At 44.4% G+C, this 26651-nt stretch overlaps 1 protein-coding gene across 1 annotated transcript in view; it reads right to left on the bottom strand.

Moving 5' to 3' along the window:
- Positions 1-7948: 7948 nt before the first annotated feature.
- The window catches only part of LOC133748796 (liver carboxylesterase 1-like), a 31253-nt gene continuing 12550 nt past the window's right edge, over positions 7949-26651 (bottom strand). The window contains exons 5-14 of the mRNA XM_062177762.1: positions 25783-25936; positions 24456-24560; positions 21449-21553; positions 18244-18282; positions 14187-14327; positions 11729-11809; positions 11341-11488; positions 9782-9913; positions 8390-8462; positions 7949-8129 (exon numbers count right to left, since the gene is read on the bottom strand). Coding sequence (XP_062033746.1) covers positions 7949-8129; positions 8390-8462; positions 9782-9913; positions 11341-11488; positions 11729-11809; positions 14187-14327; positions 18244-18282; positions 21449-21553; positions 24456-24560; positions 25783-25936 — 1159 coding nt within the window. The remainder of the gene's footprint in view (positions 8130-8389; positions 8463-9781; positions 9914-11340; positions 11489-11728; positions 11810-14186; positions 14328-18243; positions 18283-21448; positions 21554-24455; positions 24561-25782; positions 25937-26651) is intronic.

A 26651-nucleotide genomic window follows, 5' to 3' on the forward strand; every position in this document is an offset into this window, starting at 1 on the left:
GTTCTTCCCCAATGAATGCCCTTGTACTCATATTTTGACATGATCGAACAGCAAGGAAGGTTTCCTTGTCACCTGTCCTTCCCTTCCCAGGGAGTAACATGAGCATGCTCTCCACACAGCTTTTAGCAGAGTACAGATTTATGGTTGAATGGCATCTGTCCCAGATGTAGGAAGGGACATTTGTCTTGTGATTGGGTTACCGGGAGCAGCATGACATAGGACAGCATTCTAGGTCCAGTGCCTGAGTGCACCTCCCACTCTCATCTCGATTTCTGTTCAGAGGGAAGCTGCACAGAAGTGAGTAAGCTATAGATCAGACCAAAGCTGGGAGAGGGGAATTGGGACTATGGACTGGGTGAAGGTACCAGTGTCCAAAGTGCCTTCAACAGAAGAGGAGAAGGATCAGGGAGCTCTAGGGGGAGGGGCTCCTCTTTTCCCAACTGAGGCAGCTCCCAGGATCAAGACAGCAAAGTATAAAAATAGAGTAAGAAGATTATTTGGGGAAAATATACATGTATAGTCTGCTCACAAAAGTAAATTCTTTATTTTGCAATGATAAAGTGACTAGAAATTGTAGGTTCTACAGTGTGGGGAAAGCAGAGGTGATTCTGAAACATGATATGCACTCACACAGCTGATGCGGGTGAATGGTCTGGTTTTACAGGAAACTGAACAGCAGAACATAAGAGGAGTCTGAACATATTGGCCTTTGGCCCAGTCCATCTTCTGCAGATCTGGATACCATAGATGATAATTAGAAATATTCATTCCAAAATTACTCATCAAATTATGCCCATCCGTGTCCAGGATTAAGCAAATAACTACAGAGACTTCTGCAACCATCCCAGGCAGCTATTAGAGCAGATGTTTTGAAGCACTCTTAGCAACTTGGACAATCCATGGGTCACACGGTTCAGACTCAGTGGTCTTTAATCCACGTGTGCGTCAGAACACCTAGAGGCTGAAGACATAGGTTCCTAGGCCCCATCTAATACCACTCTGCTTCAGTTTGGGGACTGGACCAGCTGTCGGAATTTTGCTGACTCATCTTCTTACACCTCCATTAGCAAAAGCTCAATCAATTGCAAAAACCAAAACATATACCAAGTGGCCCACATATGTCAGCTTTCCTTCCATAACACATCTGAATGCATGTGGACAGGCAAATGGAGGGAAGAAGGCCTTGTATCTGGAAATGTAAGACACCTGCCAAAACTGGAACTATATTCAAGGATGTCGGAACTACATACAGCATATAAATAATGTGGGTGACGTCATTTAATATGATAGTAGTTTTAAAAATGAGTTGACTGATGCTTTCTAGCTATTCATGTATTCAAAAATCATTATGGAAGTTAGCTTCTTCATCTACACAGACCATTGAATTTCCAGTTTGCTTGTACATGACTTGGTTGCTCTTTCTAGAGCCATAAAGCAAACTTTGGCCAGTGACAGATGGAATTTGGTATATGAATAGCCATGTTTCTTCACACCTCCAGAGAAAGAACCTGAGGTTTCCTTTATGTCATCTCTTGTTGGTCCCCAGTAGGATGACCCCAAGTTGTCCACCAGGAAGCCTGCTTACAGCACACTTGCATTAACTGCCTTCCCCTTTTGATCTCTCCGCCAGCCTTTTCCCAGTGCTTCTGAGGTTTGCCTCCCCCCAAAACAACTACACTCAAATCTTTAACTTGGGGACTGCTGTTGGGGGTTACAAACTGAAGACATCAGGCTGGGCCTCAGTGATTCTAACATGACGTAGTATATATTGAGGACTGACTTCTTGGTAAAGTGACCACATGTCATTACATAATGTCTCTGCTTTTTCCTTGTAATATTCCTTCATCTAACAGTATAGTCACCCAAACTTCCTTTGGAGTACCTGGATGGTGTATTTTTTTTTGTCTTACTTTTACTTTTAATCTATCTGTAGTGTTGTATTAAATGTGAATTTCCACTCAAAGATTGGTTTGAATACCAACATTGATGAAATCACACACACACTCAAGAAAAATTGATGTGTTTTGCTATGAATGAAGGTACTTCAAATAGTTCATGAAAATGAAATTAAGAGATAAATGAAATTCATGTATATAGGGGTCTTCTAAAACTTTTTGGACAGTGTTTTATAAAAAAAAAAAAGCAGCATGAACTTGAAAATTATTTGGAGCACAATAAACTTACCTTGTATTTTCCTATAAACTTTTTGAAGTACCCTTGTGTACTTCACTGTGACCTCTAGGAGGGCAAGGCAAGCCACTCATGCAGGCTCAACTTGGCTGGGGGAACAGGAGTTACACTTAGGGTCTGGGGCATTTCAAGCTTTCCCTTGGTACCAAAAGGGGAAGTGCCCAGGCTTTCTTATCACCTTTTCAGCTGTGGAGCCAGCAGAGACCAGAGAGGAATGAGGCCTCAGAAGTTACCAGTGGTGGAGTTAGACTCCTCATTATAAATGTTTAGTCAGTCATAGAATGGCAGATGTCCTAAATAGCACTCTGGCCTCAGAATCAGCCCTTAAGGCATTTGGATCTGGCTGAAGAGCCCATGAGAGTATTGTAGGCATGGAAAGCCAAGACACTCTGAAAAAAAAAAAAAGACCTAAATGAAAGATCTCTGTGTGTGAGATCCCAGTGGAAAGAACGGGGCCATCAAAGAAGGAGGTACTTTTCTCTGAAGGGAGGAGAGAACTTCCACTTTGACTATGACCCTATCGGAATAAGATCAAAGCGGCGAACCCTAAAGGCTTCCATAGCCTTGGCAACTCATGACTAGAGCCTAGGGAGATTACTGATGCCATAAACAAGAGTGTCAAATTGTTAAGTCAACAACAGGAGTCACTGTGTACTTACGTCTCATGTGGGATCTGTCCTTTATGTGCTGTCCAATGTGAAGTGATGCTATAACTAGTACTAAAACAGTATTTTTACACCTTGTGTTTCTGTGTGGGTGCAAACTGATGAAATCTTTACTTAGTATATACTGAATCAATCTTCTGTATATAAAGATAATTGAAAATGAAAAAAAAACCTGGTGTTAAATTGGAAATTGCATACAAAAGTAATCAATTTTTTTATTTTTTATTTTATTTTATTTTTTTATTTTTGACAGGTAGAGTGTACAGTAGAGAGAGAGACAGAGAGAAAGGTCTTCCCTTTTGCCACTGGTTTACCCTCCAATGGCCGCCAAAATATCATGTAGGATCTCTGTCTTTAATGTGCTGTACACTGTTATTTAATGCTATAACTAGTACTCCAACAGTATTTTTTCACTTTGTGTTGCTATGTGGGGGCAAACTGTTGAAATCTTTACTTAATATATACTAAACTGATCTTCTGTATGTAAAAAGAATTGAAAAGGAATCTTGATGTGAATGGAAGGGGAGAGGGAGTGGGAAAGGGGAGGGTTGCCGGTGGGAGGGAAGTTACAGGGGGGGAAGCCATTGTAATCCATAAGCTGTACTTTGGAAATTTATATTCATTAAATAAAAGTTTAAAAAAAATTTTAGTCAGGTCTTCCTTTGTTATTTTATCCAATCTGACAATATCTTTTATTTGGTATGTTAAAATTTTTTTTTCACATCATTATCGACATGGTTAGGTTAAACTTGTCATGTTAGCAGTACTTGTCTATTTATTTGTGTGTTCTTTGTTCCTTTCTATTTGTTTGTCTGCTTGCTATTGGATTGAGTACTTTTTATAATTCTATTTATTGTCACTATTGATTTATTATTTACACCTGTTTTAAAGAATCTCTAGTGATTGTCCTGGGCATACCATGTACATCTTTGATTAACCACATTATAACTTTAAATAATATGGTATCCAGTACAAAAAGCAAAAGACCTTACATTAATATAATTTAAATTTTTATCTCCCATCGTTTGTGCTATTTTATCATGTATTTTGTTCTTACACATGCTCTAAACCCACAGGTCATTGGTTCCATTTATTATTATTATTATTTGTAAGGGATAAAGACACACTCACATGTGCAAGCACACACACACAGAATGTGTGTGATGTGTGATGGAGAGACAGAAACAGGTACAGAAAGAGACAAAGAAACATAGAAAGAGACATAAAGAGAGAAACAGAAATCTCTCATCCACTGGTTCTCTCCTCAGATGAATGTAACAGCTGACATTGAGTCAGGTTCAGGTCAGAAGCTGGGAACTCCATCCAGGTCTCCCACATGAATGGCAGGGATCCTATCACAGAACTCATCACCCAGTGCTCCTAGGGCACACGTCAGTAGGAAGGTGGAATTGGGAGTGGAGCTAGAACTTTAACCCAGGCACTCTGATACAGTATGTGGGCACCCTAAGTGGTGTCTTAACCACTATACCAAATGGTGATCCACCCCCAATTGGTTCTATTTTTGTGTCATACAGTAATTTAAAAAAAAAAAGTTTTGTATTATATACATTCTGCATGAAGAAATTCCTGTGGCACATACCTTATTAGGTATGTTAATAATAAACTCTGTTGTTTCTTGGGGTTAGCACTGTGGCCTAGCAGGCTAAGCCTGTTCATGGAGCAGCCGCAACTTGAACCAGCGCCCATATGGGGTATTGGTGCTGAGGGCAGGGCTTTAACCCACTGCCCCACAGCACCGGCCCCTGCACTGTTTTCAGTACAAATCTGCTCTAGTTCTTTTGTTTCTCTGCATGTGATGTTCTTTTCCTCTCACTGTCTTCATATTTTCTCATTACATGTTAGATATATATGTTATTGTTTATCTGCCCCCTTTTCACTTTGTAATTAAGTTGAGTAATTCATATGGCTCTACCTTCAAGTTTACTCACTTTTTTCTTTTCTTTTTCTTTCTTTTTTTTTTTTGACAGGCAGAGTGGACAGTGAGAGAGAGAGAGAGAGAGAGAGAGAGAAAGGTCTTCCTTTGCCGTTGGTTCACCCTCCAATGGCCGCCGCGGCCAGCGCGCTGCGGCCGGCACACTGCACTGATCCGAAGGCAGGAGCCAGGTGCTTCTCCTGGTCTCCCATGGGGTGCAGGGCCCAAGCACTTGGGCCATCCTCCACCGCACTCCTGGGCCACAGCAGAGAGCTGGCCTGGAAGAGGGGCAACCGGGACAGAATCCGGCTCCCCGACCAGGACTAGAACCCAGTGTGCCGGCACCGCTAGGCGGAGGATTAGCCTGTTGAACCACTTTTTTCTTAAATGTGTAAAATCTACTGAACCCATCTGAGATCGTTTTCCTCTGTGTTATTACATTTTTAGAAAAATTTCCAACACTTGCTTCTTTCTCCCAGTTCCTATCACATTGCTGTAATGAGCCGTCTGAGCATGTGAGTTCTGCACAACAGCTTTTTAAATGGCCAGCACGTTAGTTCCAACAGGTGGATTATCTCCTAGACTCTGACTTGGCTCATTGCTTTCTCTCTTACTAACTTCATCATGATTTTTTGTGTGTTTGTAATTCTGGAATGCATAATTTCATGTGTAGAAGAGTAAAAACCTAAAAAAAAATAGTATTTATGACTGGAAATCTTTGCCTTTTTTTACTGTTAGAATGACAGTGTGTGTGTGCATGTGTGTATGTATTGGGTGACACATTCAGTCTCATAAGAGATAAGCCTGGGATGTGTTTTGCTGTTGCTAAGGTTCTCTTAAGAAAACCACCTGGGGGCTGGCGCTGTGGTACAGCGGGTTAACGCCCTGGCCTGAAGCACCGGCATCCCATATGGGTGCTGGCTTGAGACCCGGCTGCTCCACTTCCAAGCCAGCTCTCTGCTATAGTCTGGGAAAGCAGTGGAAGATGGCCCAAGTCCTTGGGCCCCTGCAACCATGTGGGAGACCTGGAAGAAGCTCCTGGCTCCTGGCTTCGGATCGGTGCAGCTCCGACCATTGCAGCCAACTGGGGAGTAAACCATCAGAAGAAAGACCTCTCTCTCTCTCTCTCTCTCTCTCTCTGCCTCTCCTCTTCTGTGTAACTCTGACTTTCAAATAAATAAATAAATCTTAAAAAAGAGAGAGAGAGAACCACCTGTTGGGGCCAGCACTGTGGCATAGCGGGTAAAGCTGCGGCCTGCAGTGCCAGCATCCTATATGGATGCTGGTTTGAGACTCGGCTGCTGCACTTACAATCCATCTCTCTGCTGTGGCCTGGGAAAGCAGGAGAAGATGGTCCAAGCACTTGGGCCCCTGCACCCGCGTGGGAGACCTGCAGCAGATGGAAGACCTCACTCTCTCTCTCTCTCTGCCTCTGCCTCTCTGTAGCTCTGCCTTTCAAACAAAAAAATAAATCTTTAAAAATAAATAAATAAAGAGAAGCACCTGCTTCATATCCCATTGTTACCTTGTGCTTGTGTTTGGCCTAGCGTGCTCTGTGAAGCTTGATTTTCGGAAGACTTTTCCTAATGTCTTCTTCTACCCCCAATTTTAGGCTTGCCCTGTGTACCCACCCTTCAAAGAGGGTCTCTTGCCACACTTCCACCCTTCAGATTCCAGGGACTTGGTTCTTGTTAACTCAGTGATGCCAGCCAGGAGTGATTTCTTTTTCTCTAGTCTGGTCTCAACATTAGAGAGGTTCCTATGCTTCTCAGTTGTGAAAATTGGGCTTCCGCTGTGATCCTGCCGCTCCCAAGTAGTAAAACATCTGTAACAACCTCAGTCCAGGACATTGTCTGTCTCCCAAAGGTACAGTGTTTAAAGTTGTTCCTCTTCCTCAGCCTCAATAGGTTCTCTATCAAGGTTTTCAATAGGTTCTCGATAGGTTCTCAATAGGTTCTCGATAGGTTCTCAATAGGTTCTCGATAGTGTCCTGAGGGAGACAAGGCTTGCTGCTCCTTCACCATGATAGGAGACAAATCAGAGGAGGGCTTCATGTCTGCAGTGGATACAGGCTTTCTCCAGTCTTACTACTTTCCCCCAATCTTTCTCCTGAGCACCTGATAGAGAAAAGTCTCTTAGGGGTGTAAACTCTATCTTAGGTCTGTGATTTGCAAGGATTTTGTACACCTGTATTAGCCAAGACATGGCCCTTTGCACTTGGTGCAGGTTCTTAGAGTGATTCTACTCATGAACATGATGCCCCCACGTTTTACCTGTAGATGAAAAGTGAGCCCATGTTCACATACTACATCTCCTCCAAGATGCTCAACTTCCTATAGATTTCAGATCATCATTGGCCTTGCAAATTTGAGTGGTGTAGGTAAGTTATGCTTTTTCATCTTCTCCATGTGGTTAAGGAGGGATCAACACATCTCAGACCTTTTTACATCCCTGCGGAACTCGTAATGACATTTCAGAAACTTGCTCCAAGCTGGTCATGGCTTGGACCTGAAGTGATTCAGGCTACAGAAAGGATTCAGAAGAGCTGTTGGGAGACAGCCCAATGGAGGGGCCTGGAAGGCTACTGTGGATGTTGGCGAAGGTATTGAAGAGCTGGCCTATGTCAGCAGAAGCCACGCAACATTGCCACAGGATCACCATGGAGCCTCTCCCTCTTCACCTTCCAGGTACATTCTCAGCCTATGACACTTCCCTCTCCAAAGGAAGCTCCAAATTGAGGGGACTGACACTCCACTCTGACCACACCAGAGCTTGTTGTTGGAAGTTTTGGGGATCCGGAAATATGGAGCAGATCCAGGATCCCCTTAGGAACTCCTAGAGCCCAGCATGCTAGGCTCTGTTTCTCAGAGACCAAGCCATCCCCAGAACAGGCACATTCCTATTGATAGTTCCTCTCTTCATCCTTCTCTCTGAGGAAGATGGATCAATTTCCAGCCCACAACAAAGACACCAACTTGATCTCTAAAAGAAAATGTATTCCAAAAATCGAGACCACAAATAACACCACTTCCCCATCCTGACATTTGCTCACCCTCACCAGAACTCCATCCTCCACAATATGAATCCCTTTTGGTCTGAAGACACAACCTGTAGAATACCCTTAATTCCTCTAGGAATCCCTAGGCTGGCTGCTCCTCCTTCACAGCTCAGTGTGTTTTGTCTGGTGTGATCTCACTTCCTCTTTGGCCCAGAGCTCAGTCCAGAAAGCCACTTCCTTATCTTTCAACTTCTGGGCTGCCTGGGTGGTGGCTCCAATCTGCAGGTAACCTTCCTTGTGGTCATATGCTGGCCAGCGAGGAAGCCCCTCCCCATTGGGATTCCTGGGAACAGAATCAAATGGAAATTCACCAAAGCTGATGTGTGGTCCAGCAAGCCTCTCTGCCCAGAGGTTCATATAGCACCAGCCAGGAAGAGCCCACCATCTCCTGGGGCGGCCTGTCTGTTTTACAGAGCTCTCGTTGTCATGTTGCTAGGGTCACAGGATCCCGAGCTTCACCAGTCAATCTTCAGAAGCTTTCCCTCTCCAGTAGATATGCCCCATCCCTCACCAACCCTGCTCCATCTTTGCCACCAGCCTTACCCATTCCTAGCAAAGTTGGCCCAGTATTTCATCACAGTTTTGCTCAGTTGGACCTCCTCTTCTGAGACACCCTCTGTAGTGAAGAAAAAGATGATGGTGGAAATTCTTTGTGATTCAAAGTCCTTGCGTCAGCAGCCCCAGCATCAATCTTGGAGCTGATATTATGGCCCATGGTTTAAACTTCTGCCTGTGACACTGTATCCCATACTGGGACTTGTTCTATTTCCAGATGATCCACTTCCAATCCAGTTCTCTGCTAATGTGCTTGGGAAATCAGCAGAGGATGGCCCAAGTTCTTAGGCCCTTGATACCCATGTGGAAGAACAGGATGGTGATCCAGGCACCTGACTTCTGCCTGGCTCAGCCCTGGCTGTTGTATCCATTTGGGGTATGAGCCAGTAGATAAAAGATTTCTCTCTCTCTCTCTCTCTCTCTCTCTCTCTCTCTCTCTCTCTCTCTTCTCTCTCCTCTCTCTCTCTTTCTCTTTCTCTCTCCCTCTGTAATTCTGCCTTTCAAATAAATAAATGACTAAATCTTTTTTAAAGATTCCGAATCTTGGCCTTTACTCCATACCTACTTAGTGTGTCAATATCTGCATTTTCATTAGACCCTGGTTAATTGGTGTGAACTTTAAGCTTGAGAATGGTTGACCTGGGACTCAGCAGTGGACATGTAGCCACCACACAACCCAGCTGCCTTTGTCTTCTATGCCCACCTGTATACCCCTGCCCCTTAGGGTCACAGTGTAGCATCCCAGGGTTTCTGATACAGAAACTCAGTTTCCAATAGTTGTTATCTTTGTCTTTTCTCAATATCTTACATACTTCCACGTTTTCATAGGCTGAAAAATAGTAGAGCTGTAAATGTTTTTAGGGGTCATGAGCAGCCATGAGGGGATCACAAATCATCTATAACTGCTGAGAGTTAAGGAAGACATTTGTGAAACATTTTCTTTAAATATCATGTTATTAAATGGGTTAAATTTGAAAATCTATGAAAAAGATAGATGGAAACAAACAGATAACATTAGACCTGATCAAGGCTATTGGCCAGTTCTAACCTTACCCTCACTCACATCTTGAGAGATTCTTGTGTAAAATCAAATAAAGCTGAATCAATCTAACCATAGAGTAATGCTCTATGTCTTAGTGACATCACATGTCTTACTGATGTCACGGCCAGGATTCTGAGAATTACAATGATTTAGGATACATGAATACATATTCACATCACATGTGTTAGAACAAGAGAAAGATTGGGGACTGCTCATTGGATTTCAACTCTGTTACAGTAAATTGGAAAACTGAAAAGAAGAACTTGCTCAAAGATAACAATTCAGGGATGGAATTCAGGCCCCCTAATTTCTAGATAATAACAAGGAAGAAACATTACCTGTGAAAAATGGGACTCCAAAGACAGAGAAGACCTCATCCCCATGGTCCCCTATCACCATCTTGGGTTTCATGTCCGGAGAAAAGCTTGGACGATACTGAAATTCATACATGTAGGTGGGGGCTCCAGCATCTAAGAAGAGGGAGTCATGAACAGTTCATGTTACCAGATGCACACCTGAATGGCATCCAGGTTTCCACCTGGTTGTGAACAAAGTAGACAAACAATGTCTCAGGGAAGCCCAGTGACTTGCTTGAGGCTGAATGGCTGAAGGAGGTAGAGGAGGAATTTGAGCCAGGCACTGATTGAATGAATGAATGGATGTTAAAGTCATAAATCAATCCATTTAAAGTGACTCTCATCAAAGGGGCACTGAGTCAGTTCACATCCTTTGCCTCCTGATGCAGTGACATGACAGATTATATATAAATACCACCAGTTCACCTTCGTTGCGTTTCACTGATGATACACTAGTGTTCATTCATTTTGAGAATACACAGCCTTGCAGTTGTCCTGTATTCATCCTAGGATTGAGCTTTCCCAGTGTCTGTCTTACTCATTCTGAGAAGAGTGAAGCAATGAAAGTTGCTTGTCTGAAAGCCAGGAAATATAAATACAAACATAGAGAGGGAACTGTTTAACTCTACTACCTCAAGAAACGACCAGACTCAGTGTTTCAATTTCTCTGTCACCTTCCTGCTTGGCTGGAATGCATGGGCATTCTATAAATTTTTTCTCCCCATACCTCCTCCTGCTATTTCCTCTTTTTGATATTCTTGCTCCAGAACAAAATTTCCAGTCTGTGCTTGCCTCCCACTCTTTCCTCTACCTCCAATAGATAACAAACTAGTTTATAGCTAGTGGTGATCTTGGAATACCCCAAAACCCGATGTACAATATTTGCCTTCTACTCCACTACACCACAATCACTTCAGATAAAGAGGTCTTGTAGCTGCTGCTGTTGGTGCTTCAGCCATATCTCTCATTTCTGGGCATGCAAGCCTGACTTCCATATCTAACATCAGTAGCTCATTGCTGATACCTTTCTCTGGTCCCTAGAGACCTTTTGCTTATAGGTGCAGCAAGTCAAAGCACCAGGAGACCAACAACCTCTAGGAACAGCCTTCAACCAATGATAAGTGTCAGTGAGTGGATAAATACCCCAGATCCCTTGTCATCGAGATGTGATAACTCTGAGGCAAATCTTCTGTTCATTTCCCAGAGATCCCCAGCTCCGTTTATTATTATTTATTATTATTGATTATTGATTAGCAATGGATCATTGCTTGGTTCCCTTCAATTTTCTGTGTTACGTTCTCACCTCCTTACTGGTGCTTTCTGGGATATCCCAGATAAATTACTTGCATTTAGATCCTCTTCTCAGAGTCTACAATGGCAGAAATCAAAATAGGACAGCACACTTCTCCAGGCCATATGGAATCAACCTTTGAGGCCTCACTCTGACCAGTTTCCACATCTGTCTATGTTGTGAGGTGAGCAAGACAGACATTGAGCTGATAGAGTCAATGTCCATCTCCCATCAAACCTCTGGGACTCACCTCTGTGGTGACGAGCCACAATCACAGAAGGGACACCAAATAACACATCTCCAATCAAGTCTAAGAACAAGTCTTTCTTTTTGATGAGATCATCAGTCCTTCCCAAATACTTCTCTGTGGCCACTGGAGTCAGTTCCTTCGAGATGTTCTGAAATAGATCAAGACAATGATCACCCCACCCCACCCCCAGCAGGGAAGGTTTGTATAAATGGTCAATCTCCATAGCCTTATGCAAATCCTTCATAGGGAGTGACTTGAGGAAGGTAGACAAATAGGGGCAGAACCTTAAAGTTCTGGTTGTTCTTTATTTAATTAATCTGTGAATTGGGGTAAGTCCCCTGCCTTTTGTTAGGTCTAAACCAGTTCCCATGATTCCCTGGACTCTTACGACAATGGGGTAGGACTTCCACAAGAGTTCTGTGGCTGTCTTCTGGTCCAGTTTGCCATCAGAGAGTGGATAGCTCATCAGCTGTTTAAAAAAAAAATACAAAAAGATTTGTGACTCACAAAGAATGACGAGGAAGAAAAAACTACCAACCAGCCAAATTGATGCTTTGAAGAAGTCCTCTAATTCTGTTGGACCTGGAAGGGCATGAATCTTTGATGAATGGGTAAAAATTTGATGAATCAACCTGACACAGAACCAGAAACTCAAGGATTGAAAAAAGCCATTGTGATTTTTAAAAAATTTTAAGTAAGAGATGTACCAATTTGTTTTAGTGTGTGTGTGGTGGTGGGGGTGGGGGTGAGTGTATCAGGCTTGAATCATCACAGTAGTTAGCGAAGTGAAGGGGGAGGTTTCAGTGAGGCTCTGGTTGAAGCACAGGGATCTGAAACAGATGACAGAGATCCACCTCCATCTGTGTCAGATGACTGAGGAACCTACAAACCCTGCTCTTATGTCTTTGGTCCTCTGGCATCTCCTCAAACCCTGCAGTGAGAACTGCAGAACCTTTGCACATAATGCCTCTGCCTGAACTCCTGCCTCCAGAGGCTTGGCCAAGTCTGGCATAACTTCTTGCAGCTTAAGGCCACATCCCTAGAACAATCTTAGTCTTGCCTGAGAAGTCTGACAGGTGAATTTACTGTTTTCTCTGGTTAAAACCTGATGATAGGCAGATAGACTCCTGTATTAGTCCATTTTCTGATGCTATAACAAAATACATGAGTATGGATATTTTACAAAGAAAAGAATTTATTTAGCTCATAGTGCTGGAGACTCAGGGGCATTCTAATGAGGGCCTTTTGGCTACATCAGAACATGGCAGATGATAGCATGGTGGGAGTCTGAGGGAGAAGAAGAGATCACATGATGAGCCAGGAAGCCATAGAGAACCAGAGCCAGGCTTTCCCCTTCTCTGTCCACCTCTCTCATAGGAGTTAACAGCAGCCCATGAGATGTGCATTAATCCCCTGCAAGGGCAGCACCTCCAGTGACCTAACCACCTTGCACTAGGTCCCAAGTGTTAACGTTTCCACAATTTCTTGACATCACCACACTGAGGAGGACCTCAATTTTAGCACAGGAATATTGTGCACGCACTCATACAATGTCCAAATGATAGCAGCCTCTGAATCTCTCTTAGAGCAGTTGCTTTAGAAAGTTTTCCACTGTGTGTTGTTTCTCTGCCCTTTGAGCCAAAACTGCTTCCTCCAGGCTGAGCCTTGAAAGCTCTTTCTTTAAAATGCAAACACATGAAATTTGTTTACCTTAAATAAATACATAAAAAGTGGGGATTTTAGAAGGTAGTCACAATGTCAAAGCCAGATAAATGGAAATAACAGCCTTTTAAAAGGACCACAGGGAATTAGTTAGATTCTTTTTGCTCTTCTTGGGACTATGTAAGTATTCAACAAGACAAAGACACTGAATGCACCTTGATCTTTTCTTCACGGCTTCCAAAAGTATAAAAAAAAATGTCTTTTGCTAATAAATTACTCAGCTTGAAACAAAAGAGAATATACTTTGCAAAAATTAAAGAAAAAAGGAAGGATTGAGAATGCAAATGTGTAGAGAAGTAACTCATGATGTCCTAGTCATCACAGAGGATGAAGGACAAAACTCCCTGGGGTCTTGATTCAGCTTTCATCATTGCATCCTGTCATGAGGATGAAAGAAGGTCCTTTCTCTTCCAGACAAGCACGGATCAGCAAATCCAGGTGGTCTAGATGCACAGAAAAACCCTCCCTCGCATCCCAGCCCATGCCTTTCCCTTAGCACAGCCCAGGCTAGCCCATCGCTAGGCTTTTGTTTGAGGGATTTGAGTCCAGTTGACCCTGGACTTTTCTCCTTGTTGCAATGGTATCATTGAGGAAAACCTTTCTTAATGCTGTGACTGTGACTATTATCCAGACTTTTAAAATTATCTGACAGTGGGAAAAACCTTTCTTCCCTTCAAGAAGTAAACTTGACTCATGAAGAAGCATCATTTCCTGAGTCTTGCCAATGAGGTTGGAAGGGCACGTACGGAAATTAGTGTGCACCCATGAGTACCAGCCCAGGTGAGAAACCACGAGGCCCCCGGATCTCACTCTCCAGCTCCTTCCCTCTCCTGGCATCCTCAGTTTTCCACCTCACAAGAACCATCCCCCAGGCCTTCTCAGTCTGGACAATTCAGCATTCTTTAATTGGAAGACAAAGAGGGTTTAGGCTGAGGGTTCCCAGGTTATACCGCTCAGGGAACAGTTGAGCCATCCCAGAGATTTCCATGGAAATATCCACTTGTACAGAGAGGGGCCGTTTTCCTGAACCCAGTGGGGCTTGGAGAAGGAGGACTCCTGTAAGCAGAGGTGGGAGGGACGAAGGGCAGGAGGCTCAAGCCTGCAAGTGGCCTGCACATTCTCACCGTTGGAAGGATCCAGCCAAACTCTTGCTTGTTGATTCCCACGATGTAGGGGACCCTGTTGAATCTCTTGTCTGCCAGAATCTCTTCAGGTGCCTTTGGCAGCAGCATCCCATCAACCACAGTGGGTGGGAAGAGGTAGCTCTGGGAAAGAGAGAGCAACACAATGTAATTCCTCCTTCCCAGGTAACACCCACCTCCCCCTCTCTGCCTCTGTGTGAGTGAGACCAGAGCCATGGACCTGAAGCTCCAGGTCCTACCAAAGGGGATTGAGTCTCTGTACCCAAAGAGGGTAGAACGCTGACTAGAGGCAATTAGTGATAAGGTGATAAAATGGAAGTATATATACATATGTTTATATATATATATATACTTAAATGTCTATAAATATATATTTACTGACATTTATAAATATATTTATTTCTATATTATACATGCATACATATTTCAATCTGAAGTGTGACTATATATAAGGGTCTTTAGAAAGCACATAGAAAATACATATTAACGAAAAATATGCATTCAAAATCTTTTGGATCAAAAAACTTCTTTTCATTCCATTTTCCAAGAACTTTTTGAAGGACCCTCGCATCTATGTGTCCACAGTCGATCACTATTATTCACAGTAGTTGTGTTCTATGAAGTTGCCAGAAACACTGAAACACTGAGCCACTGCTCCAACTGGAAAAGTTTGTTTTTCAGCCTTAAAACAATGCTTCGTGCAAGTCCACACACGTTTTCAAGATTCTTCGTGGTCTCATGAATGCAAATTCTAGCTGCTTTTCCATCTTTTCACAGCTTCATGGCACATTGTGGGATTACACTTTAGTGAATTCCAGAATGGTCTCTTGTGCACATGAGCAGATTTTCTCTTCCTCTTGTGGTGCCCTGCATGGTTGGCTCATTAGCACTGAACTCACGGCCAGCACATAGCACCTGTGCCTGCGTGAGGCTTCTCGTAGCCGTGCAGGAGGCACAGCACAGCATGTAGACAGCGCGTCTGCACTATCCTGCAGCCCATGCTAAACAGCAAAGTCACTAAAGAAAACGCCCCACAATGCAAAACGGTCAACTAAATAGACCACATCAAGAATCCACATTAATGGGGAAGGTGGAAAAAGAAGACCAGTGTGACCTTGTTCGATCTCAGATGGGAACATACACACCATGCAACACAAATTTTCAGTCATGATCATGACTGCGAATCACCCCAACAGTGCTGCAAGTATCAACTTAGGGGTTGCAAATTCCTTGTAGTGAGCAGTGAATTCACAAATGCGAGATCCACAATTACTGAGCATTGATTGAGTCTCTCTATTTAAACTTGAGCTTACTGCAAGGAGGCACTGAGCTCCTCACACTCCCGGGTGACTAAATGGACAGGAATGTCAGGAATGACAGATTCAGGGGTGAGTTGACCAAGGCCTTCACCTTAGATTTACCTTTGATGAAAAAATACTTACATGACCACCAATTAAGTGGACCTGACTCACCTGTCGCCATTTGGGCAGCTGGTGCCAGATGTAGTTATAGTTCATAGTCAGTCACTAGGGGGTAGTTATGAAGAGCACACATTTTGAAACCAGATTACCTAGATCTGAAACCCAGATCTACGGTTTACTTGCTGATAAATTGGTGAAGTACCTTCACTTTTTTGTGCCTCGCTTGCTCATCTACGAGAAAATTGTTGTGGGGATCGCATGACCCAATACAGCTAACTATTCAGCAGAGGACCTGGTACTCTGAAATGGCTCTGCAAATGGCAGCTGCTATTCATTGCTACGTCCCTTGTACCATATCCACAGCTGCACTGTTTACCATTGGCACAGCCCCATGTACCATATTCACAGCTCCACAATCCAGGGGCCCTACTTCCCTCCCTGGACAGCAGATGGATATGGACAGTTCAAGGCTTTGAAATCCTCTGGGACCAGTGTCTGCTTTGTATAGGCCCCTGAATAATGAGTCCATTCTGGCTGCCCACAGAAGGGCTGTAAGGAAAATCAGATGCCAAAGACATTCACAAATCCTAATCTAACAGGCTGACAAAGCAGGATGGCACGGTGTGCAACCACTGCTGCCCCAGACAGGCTGTGCAGGACAGAAAGGGTGGCTGTGGGAGCCAGAAGAGAAGCAAGTCATCTGGAAGGACAGCGCAGTGCAGGCCACAGGCAGCAGGTGCTTCTCCTTTGTGCTGGGCTCTGGGGAATGACAGGAACGGGGAGGTGAAGAAAGGAGTGGACTTTCCAAACAGCAGGAGTGGCGTGAGCAAAGGGACAGAGGGGTCACCATGCAGGGCTGATCCTAGGAACTTCACCAAGTCCTGGACTTGGAGGAATAGCAAGGGGCATGGTCTAGGGAGGGTCTGAGGGTCGGGTGTGTTTTCTACACTGCATCTGGCCCCAGCAGGTGCTCAGACACTTGCAGAAGCACTAGCTCAAAGGAGGCAAGGGTGTTTACCCTGAGGCAAGGAGGGGCAGGCTTTTAGGAAAGGGGTTGAGTTTAGAGGGGAAGTTTGGCAGCACACGGGGCATGGGAGTGGGGAGGGACATGGAGGGACAAGACAGCAGAAGCCCAGGAGGGAGACAGTGAGGGCCGAGTGGGTGGCATCAGTGAGGCAGGAGTGACCTCAGCACAATGAGAACCACAGCCATGGCTGCTGTCCACTGAGCAGTTGCAATGGCTGCCCTGAGTCACAGGCGTGGGCAAGGGCTTGCTTGGGTTGGAGAACTCAGGCTATCTCTCTCTCTCTCTCCATCCATATATGTATGTATGTATATATCTCCTTCTCTCTCCCCTCACACTCTACCCCTCAGGGAACCCCAGCAGCAATTTCTTCAAAACTACTGCTCATCACCCAGCGCTCTGGCCTGGTCTAGTCCACCAACACCCCCTGCCTGGGGCAGTGCAGCACAGGGACCCCTCACTGGTCTCCTCTGCCTGCTCACTCTCTACAGTGATTCCAGAGTACACTTTGGAAATTCCAAAATCCTGTCACTACTATGTTCAAAATCCTCTGAGGACTTCCCATCTGCCTCCCAATTGGAATCCAAGTCTGTTCATTATTGACATCCCACTTCCCACCTCCCACACGCTCTTTAACTCGTGGTTTCCTGCCTCAGGGCCTTTGCAATTGCAGCCACCCAGCCTGGAATGCTCTTCCTCCAGCTTTCTTGACAGTTGGTTTCCACCCCTCCTCCAGAGCTTGCCTTTAATGACAGCCTCTCACTGAGTCACTCTTTGGCCCTCTGAACCGAATTCAAATCACTGGCAAGCTCCATGTCCAATTTCCACTTTCTTTCTCTCCTTAGTTCTGACCATCATCAAGCACACTGCACATGTTGTATGTTTTCCTCTTGTACTCTTCCCACCGGAATGAAAGACTTGAAGCAGGCAGGGACTCTTGCTTCTTTCACTGCCGTTTCCCCACCTCCTAAATCAGATCCTGGCACACAAGAAGTGCTTAGTTTACCTTTGCAGAATGAATGAATGGATCTCGCGTAATTCTCACGTGATCTCAACAGTGGGAGCACAGGGGAGAGCGCCGTAAGATCCTGCAGGGCTAAGGTCACCAGAACTTGGCAAAGAGTTGGCAGGAGGGAGGAGAGGCGGTACAACATGAGGAGGGTACTGTTGAGTCTCCTGGGTGCTGTGAAGAGGGTGGCCTCCTGGGGACCGAGATCTTTGGCTCTCTCACTGCACAACTCATCAACCCTGTGCCTCCTCATTCATTCTCCCCAATGGGAGCTCCTGATGAAACCCCTTAGCTCACATCTCTGCCTCCTCACAGTGGAAGGTTCAGTTCAGCCTCTTCCCCCAGGGAAAACCCAGGAGCAGAAAATGGAAATAAGCAGGGGGTTAAGCCATGCCCAGGGATACGGAGTTGCCTCTGGTCACTCTGGCTGTGACACCCAAGAACGTCACTGCCCCTCTCTGGACCTCAGCAATATACACATAAGGCGTGACTTCAATTCCACCAAGAAGAATCTTTCATCCCGTTAATCGCAACTTAAAGACAGCAAGACTCAAAACCTGAAATAAAGAAACCAAATGTCCTTACCTTTTTGGGGTCTCCAACTAAGTTGAGAGTGAAAAATTTCTGTGAAGACAAAGGGAGAGGATGTGGTGAGAAGGCCTCCTGGGGCAAAGCTGATCACGTGGGTTGCACACCTGCAGAGTCAGGCATGCCCTCCCCATGCCTCCCTATCTGGCCCAACACAGGCTCTCCTGGGCATGAGCATGGGCTGAGGGAGAGGTGGGCACCAGCAAGGGGAGAACAGTCTCTCGGACCCAGTGCTAGGGTCCCTGGAGCTCTGGAGAGACCTCCTGTTGTTTGTGCCTGCCCTCCCTTTCATGCTTTTACTGTGATGCCCCAGACAAAAATGTCCCCATTTTCCTTGGAGAGCTTCTCTCCATGCCTCCTTCCATGAGTTCAGGTATCTGTATGCACCTGAGGTGCCCCCTGACCCTGAGAACCGAGAATTGTTCAGGGATGGGCCCACACCCTTATTGGTCCAGCAGGGTTTTTCTTAAAACATTTACTGGAAGTATAGGGAAGAGAGTTTCCACATAAATGGGTCACATCAATAGTTCTTTAACCCAGGGCTTGCACTGTGGTACAGTGGATTAAGCCATGGCCTACAGCAGTATCCCATATGGGCTAGTTCATGTCTCAGCTGCTCTACTTCTGAACCAGTTCCCTGCTGATGTGCCTGGGAAACCAGCAAAAGATGGCTCAGTGCATGGGCTCCTGCACCCATGTGGAGAACCAGATGAAGCTCCTGGCTCCTGGCTTTGCCCTGGCCCAGCTCTGGCTATTGTGGCCATTGGGGGAGTAAACTAGCAGTTTCTCTCTCTCTCTCTCTCTCTCTCTCTCTCTCTCTCTCTCGCTTTCTCCCTCTAACTCCGCCTTTCAAATAAATAAATAAATCTTTAAAAAAAAGAGTTCTTTAATGTCCCCGGAGGGCCAATATGCTATGAACACAGGAGAGCAAAGCAGAATAATAGAGACAGGTAGATTCTTAATTATATCCCGTGAGCATCTGGATCAAATCATGCCTGAAGCATCTACTCTTTGACATTTCAGTTACCTGATGGCTCTGTTAAAACACACTTCTTTTTCTATTCAAGGTATCTTGAGATGAGTTTCTTCATCTTGCCTAACAAAATTCTGGCTCATATAACCTCATTGAAATACATCGCACACCACGTTTCTCTTTGTTATGTGTTCAGCAAGATCACAGTGATGGTGATACTGTAACACCACCAACAGTTCTGACCTGTATTCAGAAAGTGGTCAGTAAGGGTCCCTCCATTATAAATTGATGCCCCTCCAGCCAGGTATGTGTGTGTATGTGTATGTGTCACATGTGTATGTGTGTGTGTTTACTAAGGACAATGGAAAATCATGGAAGCACTTCTGCAAGAATCAGAAAATCTCAGAAATTTGCCATGGATAACTGGCTTTCTGGATTTTCCCAAAGTTACCAATACTTCCCTCATAAGCCAGTTCTTCTTGTTTCACATGGAGAATTACTGAAATATTTGCCTCTTTCAATGTATTAGAAAGTTGTGTTTTAATTCTTTCAGCATCTTTGCCATCTTATTGGAGTCTGATGAACTGTGAATCCAGCCTATCCTGGACACAACACATAGAAACTCAGAGCTCAGTGATAAAGGCCTAGTCTGAGGGTCCATGGGTATTCTCAAGTACCCAGAGTCCAGATAGAGAAATCCAGGACCAACCTGAGCCCACAAACAGACCTTTTCCCAAAAACAGAATAATCTCCAATGGTCTTAGATGTGTTCTCTGGGAATTTGTCCTGCTAAGCCTCCCTCCAATGACAGACTGTCAAGGCCATCCAGCAATCTTCAAACATCACCTTCCTTGGGAAGCATCTCAGCTGGTTGTAATAAATGAGCTCCCTCTATATACTTCTACAATATTTAACTCATTAGATATAATGCTGTGTTTCTCCTCAGACAGTTCTCTGTGAGCAGGGCCTTAGTCCAATCCATTACCACCCTTGTCATATACCCCCCATACACTTAAGAAGGATGGATGGATAGATAGATAGATAGATAGATAGATAGATAGATAGATAGATGCCTGTTACTATTGTCTGTGCATGGAGTATCACTGTATCAGATGAATACATTGAATACATGGTTGATAACTAACAGGTAGGAGACGAATGAATTGTATCTTGTGGGAAAATGAATGATAGAAAGTACACATGTGATAGCTTGCTGATGGATAGAGTGAAAATAGATGAATAAAACATGGATGCATTGATATCAGAGTGATGGAAGAATTTCAGTCGATTTATAGATACTAAGATGATAACTAATGACTGGTTAATGGATGGTTGGATGGATAGGTGACAGATTCGTGAATGGATGAGTAATAGATGGTGCATTGTCTGTCAGCCTAAGGAAGGATAACATTATGGAGAAAAGATGGTTTCTTATCTCTCATATTTGGAGGTTGACAGTTCAAAAGCATGGCCTTGGCTCTTTGAAGCCTGCATGGTAAAGAGTAGGAGTGGGAATAATAGGGAGCTACCTAGTGTTGAAAAGGAAACCAGAGAGCAATTCAGGTGCAGTCTTGAAACAACTGTGCCACAAGAGCTATCTTAACCCCTTCTGAGGGATGCTGCCCCAGTCACATAAAGACTTCCCCTAGACCCCACCTCTGAAAGGTTCTTCATCATCTCCCAACACCACCACCCTGGGGATAAATCTTTCATATATATGAGCCCTTGGGGACACACACAAATACTATCCAAGCCATAGCATATGTCAATCTAAGAATCATAATTGAGGCAGAGTCTCAGAAAATCCAGAAAATTGACTCCTACTGGGTTATAATTTAGCTATCTACTCAATCAAGATAAATTGTGACAACTTTCTAAAATCTTTGTACCTAATATCCTCATCACCCAAATTCAGGATGGGGCTTACTTCTGGAATAGGGAAATTTAGTTTCATAAAAATATATCTGAAAACAAGAATAGCAAAATATGCTTTGACAATACTGAGTGGTTTTCACCATGTTACTTTGGGACCTTCTTTTTGACATATAAGACATTTCACAATTTTAAATAAGGAAAAGTAAAATCCCCCACTCAGATACAGAAGCTGACAGTAATCCTAGGAGGTGAGAAACAATCCCTGGTTGATTTTTCTGGGACATGAGGACAGCTGCAAGGACGAGCCCTAGGGGGAAGGACACAGGGTGTGCTCCGCAGGGCACATTCTCCTACCATTTTCAGTGTTGTCTCCAAGAGCTCATCCTCTGTCTTCTGGCGCAGGCAGTGAACCATGACAGCCGAGGTGGTGGTTTTACACCCTGCTGCAATAGCAATTTGCTGCAGAGATCAAAGGTAATAGCAGAGTTCAAGAGTTATGTCCTTTCTTCCCATCAATATAGAAATAGATTTTTCAATCTGAAACCCAACTTCTGAAGGAGCGGGGGTAGCCGAAATACTCAGATGTGGGTTCTGTGTCCTACGTGATATTGTCTCTGTTGCTAATTTGAATTGTCATATGAGCCAATTACCAAATGTTTATGTCTCTGTTACCTAATCTGTGTTAAAATGGGCATAATGGTCTCAAAACCAGATGTCTCAAGAGACGCAGTGTGGAAAAGGAAGGATGAATATGGAATTGTAAATTCCACTGTCTTGTTTCAAATCCTGCTCCCTCCACTCACTAGCTATTTGGCCTCAGGTATACCACTAGATTTCCTGTGTTTCAGTCTCTCTACCATAGATGTGGAGAAAATGATTGTACCTTTCTTTTTTTTTTTTTTTTTTTTTTTTGACAGGCAGAGTGGATAGTGAGAGAGAGAGACAGAAAGGTCTTCCTTTTGCCGTTGGTTCACCCTCCAATGGCCGCCGCGGTAGCGCGCTGCGGCCGGCGCACCGCGCTGATCCGATGGCAGGAGCCAGGTGCTTATCCTGGTCTCCCATGGGGTGCAGGGCCCAAGGACTTGGGCCATCCTCCACTGCACTCCCTAGCCACAGCAGAGAGCTGGCCTGGAAGAGGGGCAACCGGGACAGGATCGGTGCCCCGACCGGGACTAGAACCCGGTGTGCCGGCGCCGCAAGGCGGAGGATTAGCCTATGTACCTTTCTTATAAGATAGACTAGTAATGCCAAGTACCTAGGAGGACACACTATGTTTTACACATTAAAATATTCAGAATTTCAGCAGGCCTAGAGAAGTAGTTCACACAAAGGTATTTGAGAAGGTACAGGATGTGATGAAAGTGTGATCCTTAAAGGAGGTAGCCTGTTGTCCATCTCATTGCATACTTGAGGTTTCACAATTAGCTGAGGTGTTTGTGACACAGCTAAAGAATTTCCACTTGCAAATTTAATAAAGTAATAATAATGACTCCTTAGGGCAGGACTCAGCAAAAATTTTATCAAAAGATCAAACAGTGTGTGTTTGAAGCTTTGTGGGCTGTGTGGTCTCTGTTGCAACCACTCAACTCTACTGTGATAATAAAAAGCAGCAATAGACAATACATAAATGAACAAGTGTCAATATGTTTGAATAAATCCTTAATTATCTCTTAAAATTCATATTTCATGTCATTTTCACAAGTCATGTATGAAATATTACCCTTATCTGTATTTTTCAGTTATTTATAAAGTCCTTTTTAGCTCCAAAGTCACGTAAATATAGGCCAAGATATGGCTATGAGACACAGTTTGTCCACCCCTGTGCTAAGGCAAGTCGCTGAGGACCATGGATTACTGAAAAGAGAACCTCTGACAAAAGCTCAGAATCTCTCTCCATCTTAAAAACATGTAAAATGGAAACCCTGTTGAAGAGATGCTTTCTTCATCCTGTCTTGGTTACTGGGGGTTGGTCTTCCCAGTACAAACTCATCACTGACAAAGAAATAAAGACAGAAAACCAAAATTAACAAAATCACAGATGAAAAAGAAAGTATTACAACTAATATCACAGAAAACAAAGGATAATTTGAGAGACTATTAGGAACAACCATACCACAACAAATTGGAAACCCTAGAAGAAGTGGATACAATTTCTGGAAACAAATAACCTTCCAAAATAGAGCTACAAAAATAAAGAAACCCAAACAGACCAATATGGAATGATACGATTGAGCCAATAACAAAAAGTCTCCTAATAAAGAAAAGCCCAGGACCAGACGGCTCCACTGCAGTTTTACCAAACCTTTAAAGAACTAGCACTAATTTGTTCAAAGAGTTACAAAGGATTGAAAGGAGGAAATTAAAATGAAAGGAATTAAAAGATAAAGTTATTTTGGTGCAGGGGCCGGCTCTGTGGCTTAGTGGGTAAAGCCGCCGCCAGCAGTGCCAGCATCCCATATGGGCGCTGGTTCATGTCCTGGCTGTTCTACCTCTGATCCAGCTCTCTGCTGTGGCATGGAAAAGCAGTAGAAATGGCCCAAGTCCTTGGGCTCCTGTACCCACATGGGAAACCTGGAGGAAGCTCCTGGCTGCTGGTTTTGGATCGTCACAGCTCCGGCTTTTGTGGCCAACTGGGGAGTGAACCAGTGGATGGAAGACCTTTCTCTCTATCTCTGCCTCTTCTTCTCTCTCTGTGTAACTCTGACTTTCAAGTAAAACTCAAAAATAAATCTTTAAAAAAAGTTATTTTGGTGCAAAAAATTTGTGAAAAAATCTACACATGGATTTCTTTTTTTTTTTTTGCACCAAAATAAACTTATCTTTATGAATAAATTTGATGAAGTAAGTGATCGATGCTTACAACAAAAACATTACAAAACACTAGTGAAAGAAATTGAAGAGAACATACAGACATACAAATGGAAAGAAAGTCTGTATACAAAGATTGGAAGAATTAATAGTATTGGGGCCAGCACTGGCACAGCAGGTTAACACCCTGGTCTGAAGCGCCAGTATCCCATCTGGGCGCTGGTTCGAGTCCAGGATACTCCACTTCTGATCCAGCTCTCTGCTATGGCTTGGGAAAGCAATAGAAGATGGCCCTTCTTTTGAGCTTGAATTCCAGGCCTGCTCTGTGCACTTGCTGACCTTGGGAAATAGCTGCTGAGCTCTGCTCTAGTCTGTGTGGCTATAGAAACATTTGGTTGGGTGAGGTTTCCCTTCCTGCTCTGTCATTTTCATGTCAGTGATGTGTTGACAGAGATGCTTTGAGAATCTCATCTTGCTCCCACAGAAAGAAAGAGCCCTGAGAATTCAGGAGAGCAAAGCCAAGGGTGCAGGAGCTGTCCAAGGTGAGACCCACCTCAGCCAAGGGCTTGACGTCTTTCCTGAATAAACCAGGACTGAGGGCCACACCACTCTCAGAAATGGCTCGATGGAAGAGGTTCTTGGCCAGGGGCGACAAAACCTGGGATGAGAATGAACAGGAAGAGAGGTCTTGTTAATTAGGAGAGGGCCACTGACATGTTTCTCTTCCAGGCTTTCTCCATCTGCCACTCTCCTCTGGCCTATTTCCCTGGAGATATTGGGGGCCAAACTCCTCATCCAGCTTGGCCTGCTTTCCAGGCCTGGATACAAATTCTTCAGGAAATATGAAATAAAAGATTATGAACTAGTGTAAAAGCATTTATTATTTAGGGAAAATACATTACAATATTTGAGAAAGAAATTTGGGAAAAAATAGAGACATGTAGACAGAAGTCAGCTGTGGAAAAAAGACCAGGGAAATCCATGGAAAAATATTTATGTGATTATCCCTGGTATTGGGATTGTGGGTGACTCTTTCTGTCCTTGAATTTACCTGTATTTTTCCCTTTTTCTACATTAAAAAATAAAGAAACATTTTGCAATGAGTATTCAACTCTGAAATCAAGACGTGTACAAAAACTACAATAATAGAACTGATGCTCTGCTCAAAACTGAGGCAGCTGGAGAGTTGCTATGGCTCCCAGCACCTTCTGTAACTTCCCCAAGTGTCTCCCTATCCCAATTCTCCACACAGCAAGGCAACTGACACCTAACAGTAGCGTTTGTGGCCCACACCCCATCCCATCTCTCTGCACTGCCTTCATATCTGATCTCACTTCCCCACTTCTCCCAGACCACCTTATCCATCAGTCCCACACATTGTGATGCTCCCTGTAGGGCATGGACAAGTCACTGTACTCCTCAGAGGAAGCTTTTGGGTCCTCTTCTGTTCAGTTCGTTTAAACTCATATAGTGGCCTTCAATCCAAGCAATACACTTTATCCAAATCTGGTCCTTAACTCCACAAGTCTGTAATGTACACTCAAAACTGCTTCCCAAGAGAACTGAGGTAAGTCCCAATGTTGAAATGATTAGAAAGGAAACAGAATTCAACCAAGGGACAAGAAGAGGAACATCACTGTTGCAATCTTCAGGGAGATTCATAAACCCTAACCCTAACATTAAGCTGAGCTCTGAGCTTCCTGTAGGCTAAGGATAGTTTGATCCTTAGCTCTCCAACACCAGGTGACATACAACAAGTAGACTGGGGTCTGGATCCAGGACATGAAAGCAAAGATGCCCAGGGCTCAATTAACCTGTCTCCAAGAGGTCCCATGAAGTTCCAAAAGCCTGGGGTGGAGCCTGGTGCCAGGAACACTTACAAGAACAGAGACACTTTCAGCTCCTGCTGACTCTCCAAAGATGGTCACAGAGCCTGGGTTCCCTCCAAAGTTGGCAATGTTGTCCTGGACCCAGTGCAGCGCAGCCACCTGGTCCAAGTGACCCCAGTTCCCTCGGCCGTGTTCATCTCCTGTGCTGTGAGAAGAGTTGGGTGGGGAGCACAGATGTCATGGCAGAGCTCTCAGGACCACAGTATCCTAGGTACTCGAGTCTGGCTTCCAGAATCAGGTGGCCTTCCACATCCCTGACACAGGGTCTTCCCCTGCCTCCCATTTCCACAGCACGGTTTTTTTTTTTTTTTTGACAGGCAGAGTGGACAGTGAGAGAGAGACAGAGAGAAAGGTCTTCCTTTTTGCCGTTGGTTCACCCTCCAATGGCCGCCGCGGTAGGCGTGCTGCGGCCGGCTCACCGCGCTGTTCCGATGGCAGGAGCCAGGTGCTTCTCCTGGTCTCCCATGGGGTGCAGGGCCCAAGAACTTGGACCATCCTCCACTGCACTCCCTGGCCACAGCAGAGAGCTGGCCTGGAAGAGGGGCAACCGGGACAGGATCGGTGCCCCGACCGGGACTAGAACCCGGTGTGCCGGCGCCGCAAGGCGGAGGATTAGCCTAGTGAGCCGCGGCGCCGGCCCACAGCACGGTTTTGTGTAGAGCTCTGCATTCATGCATCTGACAGCTATGAACTGAGTGTCTGCTATGTGCCCAGAAGTGCACTAAGAGCTAGAGAGCATCTAAGAAAACACAGGCAAACTCTCAGGACTCTGAGTTCACACTATAGAGCGCAACCATGAACCTAGGATATAATGACAGGTAGTGAAAATGCTTTGAGAAAACATAAACCCAGACAAAGGA

Source organism: Lepus europaeus, chromosome 19 (genome assembly GCF_033115175.1).
Source record: "Lepus europaeus isolate LE1 chromosome 19, mLepTim1.pri, whole genome shotgun sequence".
Taxonomy (NCBI): Eukaryota; Metazoa; Chordata; class Mammalia; order Lagomorpha; family Leporidae; genus Lepus; species Lepus europaeus.